General features: G+C 46.5%; 1 protein-coding gene across 16 annotated transcripts in view; it reads right to left on the minus strand.

Moving 5' to 3' along the window:
• Positions 1-837: 837 nt before the first annotated feature.
• EIF4G1 (eukaryotic translation initiation factor 4 gamma 1) overlaps positions 838-16591 on the minus strand; it is a 133631-nt gene continuing 117877 nt past the window's right edge. For 15 of the 16 annotated variants that reach the window (XM_039322564.1, XM_039322562.1, XM_039322560.1 and 12 more), the window contains 8 exons: positions 16002-16174; positions 15630-15755; positions 13227-13308; positions 11414-11512; positions 8407-8541; positions 6736-6817; positions 5941-6081; positions 2495-2676 (listed from right to left, as the gene is read on the minus strand). In XM_039322564.1, the coding sequence (XP_039178498.1) occupies positions 2495-2676; positions 5941-6081; positions 6736-6817; positions 8407-8541; positions 11414-11512; positions 13227-13308; positions 15630-15755; positions 16002-16174 (1020 nt within the window). Of the gene's footprint in view, positions 2677-5940; positions 6082-6735; positions 6818-8406; positions 8542-11413; positions 11513-13226; positions 13309-15629; positions 15756-16001; positions 16175-16591 lie in introns of all 16 variants that reach the window. The other variant, XM_039322553.1, reaches the window with a different exon arrangement.

The following is a 16591-nucleotide window of genomic DNA, read 5'->3' on the forward strand; positions in this document are numbered from 1 at the left end:
TTAAGTGGATCTGGCTTCCCCCCATCGACTTTGCTTGTAAGGTCACAAAAGGGGATCACGGGACCCCTGGACAGGGCGACCGTCATAAATAAAAGTCAGTTGCCAAGCATTCGAAATTTAATCACGTGACCCATGGAGATGCTGCAACCGTTGTGTGAAGAAGTCATAAGTCATTTTTTCAGTGCCATTGTAACTTTGAATCGTCACTAAATGAATTGTTGTAACTTGAGGAATACCTGTACAGGTAGTCCTTGACTTATGTCAATTGAGCCCAAAATTTCTGTTGCTGAGCAAGCTCTGCCCCATTTTACCTTGCCACAGCTGTTAAGTGAATCACTGCACTTGTTAAGTTAGTAACACAGTTGTTAAGTGAATCGTACTGACTTTGCTGTTCAGGTTGCAAAAGGGGATCACGTGACCCCGGGACGCCACGACCATCATAAATACAAGTCGGTTACCAAGCGTCTGAATTTCGATTACCTGACCACGGGGATGCCACAACAATCATTTAAGTGTGAAAAACGGTCGTTAAGCGCAGTTGTAACTTTGAATGGTCACTAACCAATCTGTTGTAAGTCAAGGACTACCCACGTTAAGCCTAAGTGCTACTACTATTTGCCTTTCAGACCGGGAATACTCAGTGCCCTTCAGTTTAAGGACTTCGAACGTGGCCTGCTAGAAAAGCCACGGCTTAGAAAGCAGAGAGAGGTAAACCAAGACACAAACTAAACGTAGGTTTCAATTAAAATACCGTCAACGGGATCGCGGCCAGTGGCATTTTAAAGGTTTTTTTTTTTCCAAACACAATTTGGGAGACAACTCTGCACGCTTCAAAGCTTGCAAGGAACCTGTCCAAAGACTTTATTTTCACGTCCCATCAAAGTTAGCCACGGCCGCAACGCAAGCACAAGCACTTGTAGAACTTACAATAACCCTCCTTCTCCACGTTGCCTCGTCCTCTTCGTTGTGTAAATTTCTTCAGGCCCATTCTTTCTCCGATAACCTGCCCTCCCCCCTTTTTTTCCTTCAAAAGTAGCTTAGAACAACACGCCAAATCGTCCCACATCAAGCGGCTCAAACGCAGGGCTACCTCCAAGCTCCCCCCCCCTTCCCCCCCAGCAGGTCGGGGTGATCCAAGACGTGGCGTCTCTCCCAAAATTCCTGCTGCGATCGGGACAGGGATCCGACATCACCCACACGTCACCTTGGTTTAGCAATGTTCTCTTTTTTTATTATTATTATTATTTCCAGTTTACGGTGAAAAGATGCTCTTTTTTTGTTTTTGAATCTTCAATTAAATACTCCGTAAAGAAAAAGAAGAAAAAAAAATGAAAAAAAGAAAAAAAAAAGAAAAAGGAGGAAAAAAAAACATATTTACAAATTCACGTGACCGGTTATTGTATCCTTATATATATTTTTTTTCCTGTTTGTGGTTTCGTTGTCGTTTTTGCTTTGCTTTTTGTTTTCCTTTCCGTTACAAGCGCGGCTCCGTTAACTATCCAAGCGCAGACGAAGCGGGTCGCACGCCCGCCCCCCCCCCTTCCGTGTGCTCGGAGGTGGGCGAGGGGGACCCCGAGCGGGCGAAGGGGTGAGGTTGACCCTAGTAGGCCAAGGCAGCCGTGGTGAGCTCGTGGAGGGGCAGGGAAGCTCCGAGCTGCCCTCACCTCTTGGCCGGTGAGATGCCTGCAGCTCCTAAGCAAAGGGGAGCTTTGAAATGATTTCTGTTTCCCTTGCTTGCCAAAAAAAAATTGTTTTTCAAAGGAACATCCATCCCGGTTTGGGGGTGGGTTTACGTTAATTCCAGGCGGCGATGCAAAAAAAAGAAAAGAAATCTGAAGAGCCGTTTGTGGACAGTTAAAGAGTTCTATTCTCCAACCTCAAAAGATTTAATAAGTCTATATTTATATTTTATATATATATTTATATAATCTCTATATTTCAGCAATAAAGTGGGGAGGGAGAGGAGAGAGAGAGAGAGAGAGAGTGAGAGAGAGGAGAGAGAAAGAGAGATGGCAGGAGCGTAGGCATTGGGTTGGCTACCCACCCCCTTCCATCAGACATGTGTTTCGGGGGGTGCTTTTGCACCAGCAGAATTGAGGGGGGGCCCCCCGCTCACGAAAATCATCCGGGTTCCCCCGGGGAACGAGCCTGGGTTCTGAGCGGAGCGCGCCCACAGCAACACCTACCTCTCCTTGAGCATCAATTTATTATCGTCAAGACACAAACCAATACAGGCTGTTAAAACGAAAACGAAAAACAAAAATGGAGAGAGGGGGAAAAAAAAATCCCAACCGGAAAAAAAAAAAGAAGGAAAAAAAAAGGGGGAAAGAAAGAAAAAGCAGTCTTATGAGGGCGGGCAGGAGAAAAGATGGCAAAGGTCAGTCCTGCGTGTCTCCTTCCCCGTGCCAGCGCCCGAAGGAGTCCAGACTCCGAGGAGGGGCCAGGGCAGCAGGGCAGGCTCGGTCTGCCCCCCACCCCGCCCTTCTTGTGGGGCTCAATTGTTGTCGGATTCGTCCTCAGCTTCGCGCAACCAAGTGTAAAAGGCTGTGACCGACTTGAGGGCAACACCCTTTCCTTGCTGCTCGGCTGGGTCCTTGCTCAACTCCCACTTGTAGAAGGCATCCTCTTTTATCACGTCCTCGTCGTACAGGGCATCAAAGAACATTCGGAGGAGATCTGGAAGCAAGGAGAGAAAGCAGGTCAGCCCGGGAGCATCCCCCTCCCTCCCGGCCTGCTGAGCCTTGAGGCAGGCCGCCCTCGACTTACAACCACAGCCGAGGCTGACGTCTACGGAGGTTCTCCGTCATCCAGGCCAAGGTTGTCCCAAAGGTTCTTTTTCAGAACTGGATTTTCTTTGAAGACGTTTCGCTTCTCACCCAAGAAGCTTCTTCAGCTGACTGGGTGGTGGGGAATGGAAGGATCTGTATTCCTGGCAGACTGCTGGTCATTTGCATTCTTTTAGAGAGTCGTTAAGGCTATCTGGATGCTTATCTGTGCCCTCAGAGCCAGCTATGTAGCGCAAATGGGTGTGGAGCTGGGCTTACGGCTTAACTTAAGGCCCCACACCCATTTGCACCACCCAGGTGACCCTGAGGACACAAATAAACCTCCAGGTGGCCTCAACGACTCTCTAAAAGAATGCAAATGACCAGCTGTCTGCAAGGAGTGTAAATGTTTCCATTCCCCACTTTCCTGTCAGAGCTGAAGAAGCTTCTTGGATGAGAAGCGAAACGTCTTCAAAGAACAAACAAGAAAGTCCAGATGCCTCCTGAAAAAGCACCTCTGGGACAGACGAGCCCAATGTTTCTGTGGTTCAAGGAGTCTTCCCCCATTTTATAATGTAATCCAAGAACTTTAGACAGGTGGTCCTCTACCTACAACCACAACTGAGGCCAAAGTTTCTATTGTTCAATCAGACATTTGTTAAGTGAGTTTTGCTCCATTTTATGACTTTGCTTGCCCCATATTCACTGCAGGAGTGAAATTAATAACACGGGTTAATCTCAGTTTCCCCGTTGATGTTGCCCATCAGAGTGTCGCAAAAGGGGATCATGTGACTCGACAGAGCCAGGAAGGAGCCAAGTTATGAAAGGCTGGCAGCAAAGATGGTCTGTAAATTTTCTCAGGTCTAGAGAACCAAGAGGGCTGGACCCCAGAAAGCTGGGCAAAAAACCCTAAAATTTGACATATTTTCACTATCTTGATAGCTTTACCAGAGGCCTGAGAAACATCTTTGCTAAGCAGGCTTTAAATTTTGGTTTGGATCTCCCTTTAAGGACTTGGCAGCCGGCGGTGGTGTGAACATTTGAAAAACAGAAATAGGAACTAGTCATGCAGTGGCAACTTTTGAGGGCTGTCCCTCAAATACCTGTCCCTCAGGTAATGCACACCTAAGGTTGATCTTCAGAGGCCCAATGGGAATTTGTAGTGTTTTGTGGGTTTTGTTCCCTGCCAGGAAAACAGCGACTGTCGACACGGTGAGCGCCTCTCATTCAGCACCCCATTCCCAGAGAAATACAGTAGTCCTCGGCTTTACAACAGTTCATTTAGTGACCATTCAACGTTACAACGGCACTGAAAAAAGTGACACAACCGGTTTTCTCACTTACAACTGATCACATGTCCAACTGATCACAATTCAGACGCTGGGCAACTGACTCGTATCTATGACAGTTGCAGCGTCCCGGGGTCACGTGATTCTCTTTTGGGACCTTCTGGCAAGGAAAGTCAACGGGGGAGCCAGATTCACTTAACAACCGTGTCACTAACGTAAGAAGTGCGGTGATTCCCTTAACAACTGTGGCAAGAAGAGTCGGAAAATGGCGCAAAATGCACTCAACTGTGTCGCTTAGCAACAGAAATTTCGGGCTCACTTGTGGTCGTTAGGCCAAGGCCTGCCTGTATTACTTTACCTCAGGGGTCTTAAGACTTGGCAATTTTAAGACTTGTGGACTTCAACTCCCAGAATACCTCAGCCAGCCCTGAGGGCTGGCTGAGGAATTCTGGGAGTTGAAGTCTACAAGTCTTAAACTTGTCAAGTTTGAAGACTCCTGCTTTAACCTCATCAAAATTCCCCCTGCAAAACACAGCAGGAAGAAAACGGGCAGATTCAGCATTTAACCCCCCCCCCAATGATAATCAGGCAGTGAAGTCTGGGAGAGGGGGGAGGGAAAAATATGTGATCTTCCTGTCTTTTTTTTTTTTTTTGCAAACCATCTGCCAGAGCGTTTTTCAAAATTCAGCCTTAAGGCCTAATAATTTGGGACCGCTTTTCTGTCGCGCTGATCAAAAGGATGCTTCTGTAGGTCTGTAATTTCCCCCTCCATTATAATCAGCCACACGTGTCCTGTACCAAAAATATCAAAATCCTGCTCCGTCAATAGACGGCAAAGTGGAAGACGAGCGCAGCTGGTTCCTAAGGCATCTAAAGCAATTTAGCCCTCTTCCGACGCCTTCTGCTTCGGTGTTCTGATTTTCTAACCAGCTTGTCGAAGGAATTAGGGGGGGGGGGGGAAGTGGAAACGCAGCATTTTTGAAAGGCCCACGGGCTTGACGGTTTCGAAAAGTCCAATATAAAGGGGGTCGGAGGAGATTTTTTTTCCTTCTGTTTCCTCTTCATCCAAGCAACTGATCATTTCAGAGATCTACTGGATTGGGTAAAGTACAGGTAATCCTTGACTTACAACCGTTCGATTAAGTCATCGTTCAAAGTTACAACAGCACTGGAAAAAAAAGTGACCGATGACCATTTTTCACCGTTACGACTTTCGCAATAGCGAAAAGCAGGGATCAAAATTTAAAATGGTTGGCAACTGACTCACACCGATGACAGTGGCAGCGTACCTGGGTGTGTGTGTGTGTGTGTGTGTTGTCTTTGTCACGTGGTCCCCTTTTGTGACCTTCAAACAAGCAAAGTCAATGAGGAAGCCAGATTCCCCTTAACAACCCTGTTACTAACTTTAACAGCTGCAGTGATTCACTTAACAACGGTAGAAAGGTCGTAAAATGAGTCAAAGCTCACTTTAACTACAGAAATTTTGGGCTCCGTTGTGACTGTTAAATGCGAAATACCTGTACAGTTGTAGTATAGCGCGGGGTAGGCAACCTTGGCTCTTTTATGAGTCATGGACTTCAACTCCCAGAATTCCTGAGCCAGCCATGCTTCAAAAGTTCAGAACTTTTGAAAAAAAAAAAGCGCTTTTGGGACAACCATGACCTGGAGGACTGGCAATCTCCACAGACACCTGTCCTTTTAAGATTCAAAGTCCAATTCTCACCAGACAGAAAGAAGCAGGCTGAGTGAGTAAAGCTCAGGTTTGCTTTTCAGGATGAATTCCACATTTCTGGATGGGGAATTCATGTCACTGACTTCATGGCCTTGCTTCCCCCTCCGTCCCTGTCCCGCTTAGGATCTTTTTCCGGAACCACGAGGAGACTTACTTGCTGGCTGGTCCAGCTTCACCACTAGGGCTTGTAAAGCATAAAGGGCCTGCAGCTCCTTATCTTCATCGCTCAAGTATTTCTGCAGCAGCTTAGCTCGGCTCTTAATCACAAGATTCTCCATCCGGTAAGGATTCTCGACTGTAGCAGAGGAGGTAAAGGAAGAGGTCAGCTGAACAAATGGAGAGTTTTATGCCTGGCCCCAAGGACGACCCTCCCTCTGCTTCCAATAGGATCCTGGGAGTCCCGCCCGCGGAGAGGGAGGGAGGGAGAGAAAGCACACCTTTGGGACAACCATCACCTGGATGAATATCAATCAGTCAAGGCATCACCTGGATCAGGGGTCTTCAAATCTGACCCTTTTATGACTTGTGGACTTCAATTCCCAGCATTCCTCAGCCAGGCATGCTTGGCTGAGGAATTCTGAGAGTTGAAGTCCACAAGTCATAAAAGGGCCAAGAGTTTGAAGATCCCTGACCTGGATGATTGAGAATCTCCGCAGCTCCGGTTCTAGACAGCTGGACAGGCGAATGGTGAAGGGTCCTAAAAGCTGGAATTCTGCAGGATGACAGCTTTGCCTTCCAGGTCCCTGTCGTGCCCCCTCGGGGGGCCTTATCAACACCACAACCCATACTGAGGGGGTCCAGAAAACTAGGCAATGCTACTGATTGACAGGTGGCTGCTCTTCTCAGCTGAGACCAACTTCACCCAATTTAGCTGCATGGGATTCCCATAATAGGTGCCTCCCCAAAGCCCCCTCCCCCCGTCTGCCCTTTGATAAGGGGAAAGGCTTACAGACGACGGCGGAATGGCACACTGACATCATCAGGGCCCTGATAAACATACTGGAGGAGACCTGCTGTTCACTCAGGTTTACCTGCCAAGAGAGAAAAAAAAAAGATCTCAAAATTCGTGGATCAAAAATACAGGTAGCCCTCAACGGTTCCATTTAGTGACCGTTCGAAGTTAGAAAAAAAGTCACACGGCCATTTTCACACTGACGACGGTTGCAGCACTCCCCCCATCAAAATTTGGACGCTTGGCAACCGGCTCATGTTTATGACAGTTGCCGTGGCCCGGGATCACGTGATCCTCTTTTTGCAACCTTCTGACAGGCAAAGCCAATGGGGAAGCCAGATTCACTTAACAATCGGGTTAGTCCTTTGCCAAATGCAGCGATTCAGTTAAGAAATGTGAGGGGGAAAAGTTGTAAAACGGAGCAAAATTCACTTAACAAATTTCACACTTCACAATACAAATGTTGGGCTCGATTGTGGTCGTAAGTCGAGCACGACCTGTATTCCATTTTGCCAGCCTTAGAGCAAACTCTGGAAACCTTTTGAATTGAATTGAATTGAACTGAATACTTTATTTGGCCAAGTGGAATTAGACACACAAGGTGTTTGTCTCTGGTACAAAAGCACACCGTGTACAGGCAAAGCCACAGAAAAATAATGAATGCCAAATCCAGCCTGAACATTTATTTGACTATCTCAGGGGTAGGCCACCTGGGCTCTTTTATGACTCGTGGACTTCAACTCCCAGAAGTCCTCAGCCAGCCACGCTGAGGAGAAATGGAGAGGTTTCCATGCTGAGCCATGCTGGCTCAGGAATTCTGGGAGTTGAAGTCCACAAGTCTTAAACTTACCAAGATCTAGGTCAGGGGTAGGCAACCTTGGCTCTTTTATGACTCGTGGACTTCAACTCCCAGAATTCCTGAGCCAGCCTGGCTCAGCTTGGAAACTCTCCCTTTCCCTTCAGCACAGCTGGGTCAGGAATTCTGGGAGTTGAAGTCCACGAGTCATAAAAGAGCCAAGGCTGCCTATCCCTGGTGTAGGCCTTACTTTCGGGGAAACACGGTATTTATGACAGCTGTGGTGTCCCAGAGTCATATGATCAACAATTGTTAATCTTCCCAAACTACAACTAAGCTGACTGGTACTATCCTTACCATTAGAAGAAAAATCTTGCCTGTGGCACAGTTGTGCTAATTTTGGCACCCCCTTCTTCCTAAAGTGGCCACGATTGAAGTATCACTGGTACAGACAAGAGCTGGCCAATTAACATGTGACCACATCCACTGATTAAGAAGCACATACACAATGCACACTTTATTATAGCTTCTAAATTAGGACTCAAGGGTATATAAAGGGCCTGACGTTGGAAAAATTCCACTTGGTTTGAGCTTCCAAAAAGCACTGAGCTTAGCAAAGATGTTTCTCAGGCCTCTGGTAAAGCTATCAAGATAGTGAAAATATGTCAAATTTTAGGTTTTTTTGCCCAGCTTTCTGGGGTCCAGCCCTCTTGGTTCTCTAGACCTGAGAACATTTACAGACCATCTTTGCTGCCACAGGGTGAGAACCACTGCCATAGGAGAAGGAAATAGGGAAGATGAGAAGACGAGAAGAATAATAGCAACACAGCCTACTGAAAGATCCTGTACGAGTCCTTCAAAGGGTTCCTCACCTCAATCCAATCATATATTCTTTGGTTATTGGCATTTTCTTTTAATAGCTTTTCTATTTGTCTGCAGAGTTCTTCAGAGGTCAGCTCCTTCCGACTAGGAGCATCCGAACTGTCGCCCATGGTATATTCGACTTTCTGGAAACAGAAACAAAAGGGGAGCAGATCGGATTAGGAAACCAGGTGACAGGCACCCCTGGATGACAAACCCACTGCAGCCCACAGGAGGGCAAGAGCCCCAAAGACAGCTCCCCGGAGTTATCTTATCGGGGCTGATGGACGGCATAAAAATGTAATAAATAAGTATTAGGCAACTGCATTGGATCCATTAGCCAAAATACAGGAATGGGTTGAAGATCATTTTTCTCCTAAAAACATCTGCCCATCCCACAGGCTGCCCCGGGCAAGGCACACTTAAGCCCTCTCATCTTATGGGATCTAAGAAGTGGGACTTTTCTGTAGTTATTCCTACTCTTGGAAACAATCTTCCTCCCTCCTCACAAATATACAACAGTCCCAACCTTTCTTGAGGTTAAGAAGGTTCTTAAGACCCGGCTCTTTTCATAGGGCCAGTTTAAGTTTATTTTGTTCTGTGCTGGCTTGCTAGTCCACATTTCAGATTTTCTTTTACTTATATGTTATTAGTTTTCTGTCAGGTTTTTTTTCTTTTTCTGAGATTTGCATGGTTATGAGGGCCGCACCTTGATCGTCTAGAGTTGAGTGGTCTTATAAATCTTGAAAGAGACATACAAACGGACCAGAACCAGAGGTAGGCAACCTTGGCTCTTTTATGACTCGTGGACTTCAACTCCCAGAATTCCTGAGCCAGCCATGCTGAGGGGAAAGGGAGAGGTTTCCAAGCTGAGCCAGGCTGGCTCAGGAATTCTGGGAGTTGAAGTCCACAAGTCATAAAAGAGCCAAGATTGCCTACCTCTGGCCTAGGCCACTTCATGACTCGTGGACCAACTCCCAGAATTCCTGAGCCAGCATGGCTCAGCTTGGAAACCTCTCCCTTTCCCCTCAGCATGGCCGGCTCAGGAATTCTGGGAGTTGAAGTCCACTAGTCATAAAAGAGCCAAGGTTGCCTACCCCTGGCCTAGGCCTGTATTTTTCAACCTTGACCACTCAGAGATGGGTAGACTTCAACTCCCAGAATTCCTGAGCCAGCATGGGGGAACTATGGCCCCTTCATGACTCATGGACTTCAACTCCCAGAATTCCTGAGCCAGCATGGCTCAGCTTGGAAACCTCTCCCTTTCCCCTCAGCATGGCTGGCTTAGGAATTCTGGGAATTGAAGTCCACGAGTCATAAAAGAGCCAAGGTTGCCCACCCCTGGACCAGACAGACCACCCCAAAAGAGTCAACTTCCTTAATGGAAGCTAAGAATTGAACATTTAAAACAAAACCACGCCAACTGCACTAAAAAAAAAACCTGGTCACTCTACTTACAATGCAATGTCACATGGCAACGACCACAGGTTGCGAATAAATTTAACAAATGATAAATAAATGCCAGCGTCAACCATGGTGAACCAGGCGCAGAGGCCAGGCAAGAGATGTAGGAAGTTACACATTTGTCTTGAGAAAAGGAAAATTCACTTGCAAAAAATGGGACCCAAACAGTGAGCAGTTTAAAACTGATCCATGTGCAGAGTTCAGCTACAGAAGTTCTTCCACAATGAAGCAATGCTCCCTCCCCCCTCAAATCTCGACAGTTTTACAACGGGGAGAGGGTCTGTGTAAATAAACTCGTGGGAAAATGAGGCTAGATATTACCGCCAGTATTGAAAACCGAATGCATCTCAATACCCTTTGTGGGGTTTGTACAAAGGCATTTACTTTTATTTTTCCACTCATCCCTAGAGTTTATAAGGCCAGCCATCTCAAGCTAGACTCTGGCCAGCTAACAATGCTGTACCTAAAACAAAGGAAAGGAAAACAGAACAAACACCATGCAATAGGATACAACGCAACTCAAACTCCAAGCAAACATTGCTCGTAGCGCGTAATTTAAAAGAAAAACATTGTGGAGCCACGAACACTTGGCTCAGAAGCGGGAAAAATCTCGTTCTTCCAAGTCTTCCAGAAAGCGAACAGAGCAGAGCTGTCTTAAACTCAAAGGGGACAGCTGTTCCAGAGGGAATGTGCTACAGCAGAGATGGCACAGCCTCCTGGGAACGACACTGCTTAATCGACGGTGCCCCAAGGGTATGCACACTGCCAGAGCTGGTAGAAACAACTGCAGATAGGCAGTCCTGCAAGCAACCTGCCCCAGGCTGGGGTTTCTAAGATGGCAGCCAGCATCCTAAATAACACCCAGAAGCCATGGTAGCTTGCAAAGAGAAGGGCAGGTGGGCAAGTGAAAATGTGCCCAGAACCGCACAATTGCTGCATTAGGCTTAGAAGTATATTCTACCTCTTGTTCGATAATAAATATAATTAAATATACCATCCATGGTGATTATCATGGTGATTCTCTCTCTCCTCTCCCTCCCTCCCTCTCATGTGATTCTCTCTCCCCCACCTCCTGATCCAACACTTTAGCTAATACTATATATTGATAAAACAATAAGTCATTACACCAAGAGATGCTGTAAAGCGTTATGGAGCAGTATGTATGTCTAAATGCTATTTATTCCTATTGCTAGTACTAGACCAGGGGACTTTAAATTTGGCCCCTTTATGACTTGTGGACTTCAAGTCCCAGAATTCCTCAGCCAGGCACGCTGGCTGAGGCACCCTGGGAGTTGAAGTCCACAAGTCATAAAAGGGCCAAGTTTGAAGATCCGTGTACTAGACCAAAAAATGCTGTTTTTCACAAAAGTAGTAAAGCGTTTGTGTCTTCCTTGTCAGAGACCCATAAGCTTCCTATGGGAATAATATTGCTGGACTTCACTCTAGATCAGGTGAGCAATGAGGAAACAGAAGGCTTAAAGCAGTTTTAATCTTAATTTTCTGTCATTTTGGATACTTTATCACCAATCTTACTACCCAGCACTTCCTCCTTACCTGCTCTGTGATGAACTTATTGATATCCTGGTTCTCCGGCAGGAACTCTTTCCAACTCAGTCCACCTTCTCTCCATAATGTTCCTGCCTTCTTGTGGCTCTATAGGGAAGAGACACAATCGTTGCACCATTTTGCATACAACCTCACTGAAAGGACAGCTGTCCTCTTGCTTTGTCATGAAGCCTACACGGAAAGGTGCCGTGTTGTGTGTTAGGGGCATAGACTCAAAACAGCATCTACCGCGTTTTCCCGAAAAGTAAGGCCTACACCAGGGGTAAGCAACCTTGGCTCTTTTATGACTCGTGGACTTCAACTCCCAGAATTCCTGAGCCAGCCATGCTGAGGGGAAAGGGAGAGGTTTCCAAGCTGAGCCATGCTGGCTCAGGAATTCTGGGAGTTGAAGTCCACGAGTCATAAAAGAGCCAAAGTTGCCTACCCCTGGCCTACACCAACAATAAGCCCTAGCTTGATTTTTGAGGATGGGCCAAATATAAGCCCTATCCCCAAAATAAGCCCTAGTTCTGGGGCGAGGCACACCGAAAAATCAAGCTGGGGTGGGGGTGTATGTGGAGCTGCCTCACCTGCCCTGCACTCACTTACCTTGCAGCCAGACCTCTCCTTACCAGCCCACTTCTTCTTCGGAGGCCTCTTCTGTACCCAGGCCTGCATTTCTCAGTCACGGGGCTTTCCGGAAGGCCTGTGCGGCCAAGAACCAAGCTATGGATTCAATCTGTACCTTGGTTCTGCAAGATCTCAGAAGCCGAGCACCAAGCTATGGATTGAATCCATAGCCCGATACTCGGCTGCTTAGGCCTTCTGGAAAGGCCTGACTGCAAAATGAAGGCCCGAATGCAGCTGCACAACTTCGGCCCCAGAAGAAGTGGACCTGCTAGGTGGGGCTGTCAGTGCCGGAGGTGGGTACGGCCTACCCGGAAAATAAGACCTGGTGCCTCTTTTGGAGCCCCCCCCCAAAAATAGACCTGGTCTTATTTTCAGGGAAACACGGTATATCTAAAGCCTAAAAGTATCATGGGTGGGTTTGTCCTCTTAATTCTAGAAGGTCAGATAGAATACAGGCAGTTCTTGATGTAGAACCATTTGTTTTGCGACTCCTTAACGCCATAATGGCACTGAAGGAAGTGACTTATAGCAATCCTCCCTCTTATGACCAGTGCAGCCTCCCCAGTCACGTGACCAGGTGCTTGGCAACCGGCACATATTCACGATGGTTGCAGCATCCCAGCATTCTGTGATTGCCATCTGTGACCTTCCCACCCATCTTTCAACAAGCAAGTCAATGGGAGAAGCTGAATTTGCTCCACAACTTTGCGATTCATTTAACAACCACCTTGGTGATCCACAAAAAATGCTGATCCCAAGTCAAGGACGACCTGTCCATCATCCCTGCTCTCAACTCCCACCAAACAACCTGCTCCCAGCTCTTCCTCAGAGGTGGAAGGAGAGTGAAAGATTGTGTTAGATGTCATTTTGGATCAAGTGAACCAAAAGCTGTGAAAGACAAGGCCTCATAGAGGCTGATTTATCTGAACAGGCTTCTCCTAGGACAGGGGTCCTCAAATGTGGCCACTTGTGGACTTCCAGAATTCCCCAGCCAGCCATGCTGGCTGGGGAATTCTGGGAGTTGAAGTCCACAAGTCTTAAAGTGGCCACATTTGAGGACCCCTGTGCTAGAACCAACAAAGGTAACCAACAAAGGCAGGGACACATGATGGTGCTAAACAAACCCAGAATGGTCAATCTTCTCAATCCTTCACAGAGGCCCATAAGCAGATGCGCTGCTTGCAGAACATACCATTCCTTTGCAAAGCAGGCCCAGGATCTCCACCAATAGAGTTGTGGCCTTGCCAATAGGGACTAGGGGCTTGGCGATCTCCCTGGAAAAAAAAGCAGAGGGGGTGGGGAAGGAGGTCAGGCAACAGGAACAGGATACAGCAGCAGAGAACGCGGGCGCATCTATGGAGATTCCCAGTCATCCAGGTCACGGTTATCCCAGAGGTGCTTTTCCAAAAGTCAGCTGGACTTCCCTGTTGTTTCTTTTTCTTTGGAAATGTTTCGCTTCCTTTTTGTTAGGAATAATAGGAGCGAGTTATGAGAGAGACTGTATATATTTTATTTTACGTGTACTAACGGCAGCAAGAATTGTATTGGCCCAGCATTGGAAAAATGAAAATTTACCAACTGAAGAAGAATTAATTAAGAAAATTTGAGAGTGTGCAGAAATGGATACATCGACCTTAAAAGATAAAAAGAGAGAAAGAAGATCCAGTGTATTTTAGAACACGGGATAATTTTTATCAATGGCTAGAAAAAGGAGTTAGAGAGAAAGGAATGTGATATTACTTACTAGTATGTAATATATACTAGTAAGATGAAGACTATCCAGCGATTAATTAACCTATTGTAATTACCGTTCGTTGTTTTTTTTAAATACATGAACCCAGGCAACATGCTGTTTGCTAAATATCAAGAATGTTATTTTATCAATCGCAAGAGAAGTATCTCTTGGTGTGGAAAAGATGGATAAATTTTATACAATATAGGTATGATATTAGAAAATATTATTTAGCTTTTGATAATTTATATTTAAAGTTTAAGATATTATTTAGAAGTGTAGAATAGTTTAGTTTTTCTCTTTTTTTCCCTTTTATTATTATTTTTTATTTTCTTTCTTCTTTTTCTCTTTCTGTTTTTTTTATATATAATGGAGTTAATGTATTTAACAATTTGTTCATTGAATATAATCATATTTGTTTGTGGTTTATTTGAGTTTATAAGCTTTTTCTATTAAGTTTTAGTTAACTCTGTATCTAGCTCTGGGAAGAACGGGGGAGGGTTTTGGGGAGGGTTGGGAGGGATTGGGAAAGGGCTTTTTATTATAAAATTGTAAAAATTATAATAATAATAATAAAAAAAGAATGTTATTTTAAAAAAGCCTAACCCTAACCCCAACCCCGATTCCACCCTATTCCTAATCCTATTAAAAACTAATAAAGACCGTTCTTTCCCTGGAGGGCTGTTGGCAGGATGTGTATCCAATAAAGTCCTCTTGCTTTTTCACTCCAAGATGTGCAGAGAGTTTGGTGATGCAAGTGTGAGGATCACAGACGAAGGAAGATCAGAGTGAATGGTGGGAAGAAGGCTCTCAACATGCCTTGGGGCATCCCGAGAGGGACAACGTCCTTCAATAGAAGAGAGGAGGCAGGAACGGGCATGCCAGAGCCCTCCTGGACAAACATTCAGACCCGCACGCGCAGGAGCAGCGGAGCGAAAAAGCAAGAGGACTTTTATTGGATACACATCCTGCCCACAGCCCTCCAGGGAAAGAACGGTTGTGCTTTGGGGTAGAAACGAGGAGAGGGAAATGAGCGAAAGCGTGTAACAAAATGGGGTGGCTGGAAACACACAAACAAATCAACGGTTGGGGAAAAGGAGGAGAGGGGAGTAGCGACCCTAAAAATCATTGAGATTACAGCAGACAGCCGTGGGCAGGTGAGGGAAACAACCGGAAAAGAGGGTGAGGAAGGAACAACGAATCTGGATGATGGGATGCATACGAAGAAAGTGATGGGCAAAAGGAAAAAGAGGGGGAGGGAACAGAAGCCCTAGAAATTGGTGGTGCAATGACGGACAGCGGGAGGGTGCACAAGGGAGGGGATTGGAGAAAAGAAAGTGGATAAGGGAATTGCGGCTTTAAAAACCATCAAAGGAACAGCGAGTACGTGCCTTTCAAGAATGAAACAATCAGAGACATCAGATGGACCGTGCAAAACCGGCCGGTGTTATAAAAGGAAACGCCCATTGACTTGTTTCTATGTTCTGATGATGTCGGCAGTGCTGGCCGATGAAAGCTCAGCATTTTATTAAACAAATCCTAGTTTGATATTATCCTGGTGTTCGTATTTATTTGTTTTTACTACATGGCGTTACCCAGGATTCGAATTTTAACGTAATTAGATAGATATAGATAGAGATAGAGATACAGATATAGATATATATAGGTAGGTAGGTAGGTAGGTAGGTAGGTAGGTAGATAGATAGATAGGTATAAGAATTCCTCCACCATTCAGTTAGAGGTGAAGAAGTCTCTTGGGTGAGAAGCGAAATGTTTCCAAGGGGGAAAAAAAACAAGGAAGTCCAGTTGCCTTTTGAAAAAGCCCCTCTGGGACAAACTATGCAGGGGTGTCGCTCAGCTTACCTGAAGAGCTCCTCCATGGAAATCCCGCCTTCTCTCAAAATGGGAGTGATAATCTCGGCCAAGTACAGCCATATATGGGGTATATCGATCTCCATGTCTTCCCCAATCTCCAGGATCTCTTGCAGCCTGGAAGTCAAAAGCCAAGGGTGAGGATCCTACCAGCTCTAGGACGCCTACCCACGTGTCGTCCTGCTCCCCAACCCTCTGGCAACCCTTCCCCAGCTCTTCCTGGCGAGAGGGAGAGAGAGAGGGAGGGAGGGAGAGAGGGAGGGAGGGAGAGAGGGAGGGAGAGAGAGAGAGGGAGGGAGAGAGGGAGGAAGGGAGAGAGGGAGAGAGAGAGGGAGAGAGAGAGGGAGGGGCAGACCCCATTACCCCTTGTAGTACTGCTCCTTGGGGAGGTGGTCTGCCTTGACCAAGTGATACAGCAGCAGCCCCATGTGCTCGCGAGCGATGGTGCTTCGCTCTAACGTGGACTCGATGCCATTCCGGACAAAGATATAGAGCTGAGTTGGACAACCCAGTTCCTGTACACACTGCACAGCTTCCTGGAAAGAGAAAGCGGGTGAGGGGTGGGGGGAGAGGCTTTAGACCCTGCTGCAGATGACACCAGCAGACCAAGGATCAGGACAGAATAATAAGGGCTGGAAGGGACTGTGGAGGTCTTCTAGTCCAGTGGTTCTCAACCTGTGGGTCGGGACCCCATTTGGGGTCGAACGACCATTTCATGGGGGTAACCAAACAACGCAGTCCGCCATTTTTTTCCCCCTTTTCCTTAGAGTCTTATCCTATTGGCTTTCAAAAGCCAATAGGAATTGTCCAGGCTGTCTCTGCCCTGCTGAGCCCGCCAAAAGTCCCATTCTGCAAACGGTGCTGCACCAGTTGAGTAGTCCTCGACTTACGACCGGTTGGGGGTCACGGCATTAAAAAGGTTGAGAACCACTATTCTAGTCCAACCTCCTGCA

Source organism: Crotalus tigris, unplaced genomic scaffold (genome assembly GCF_016545835.1).
Source record: "Crotalus tigris isolate CLP2741 ecotype Arizona unplaced genomic scaffold, ASM1654583v1 scf7180000024116.2146003, whole genome shotgun sequence".
Classification (NCBI taxonomy): Eukaryota; Metazoa; Chordata; class Lepidosauria; order Squamata; family Viperidae; genus Crotalus; species Crotalus tigris.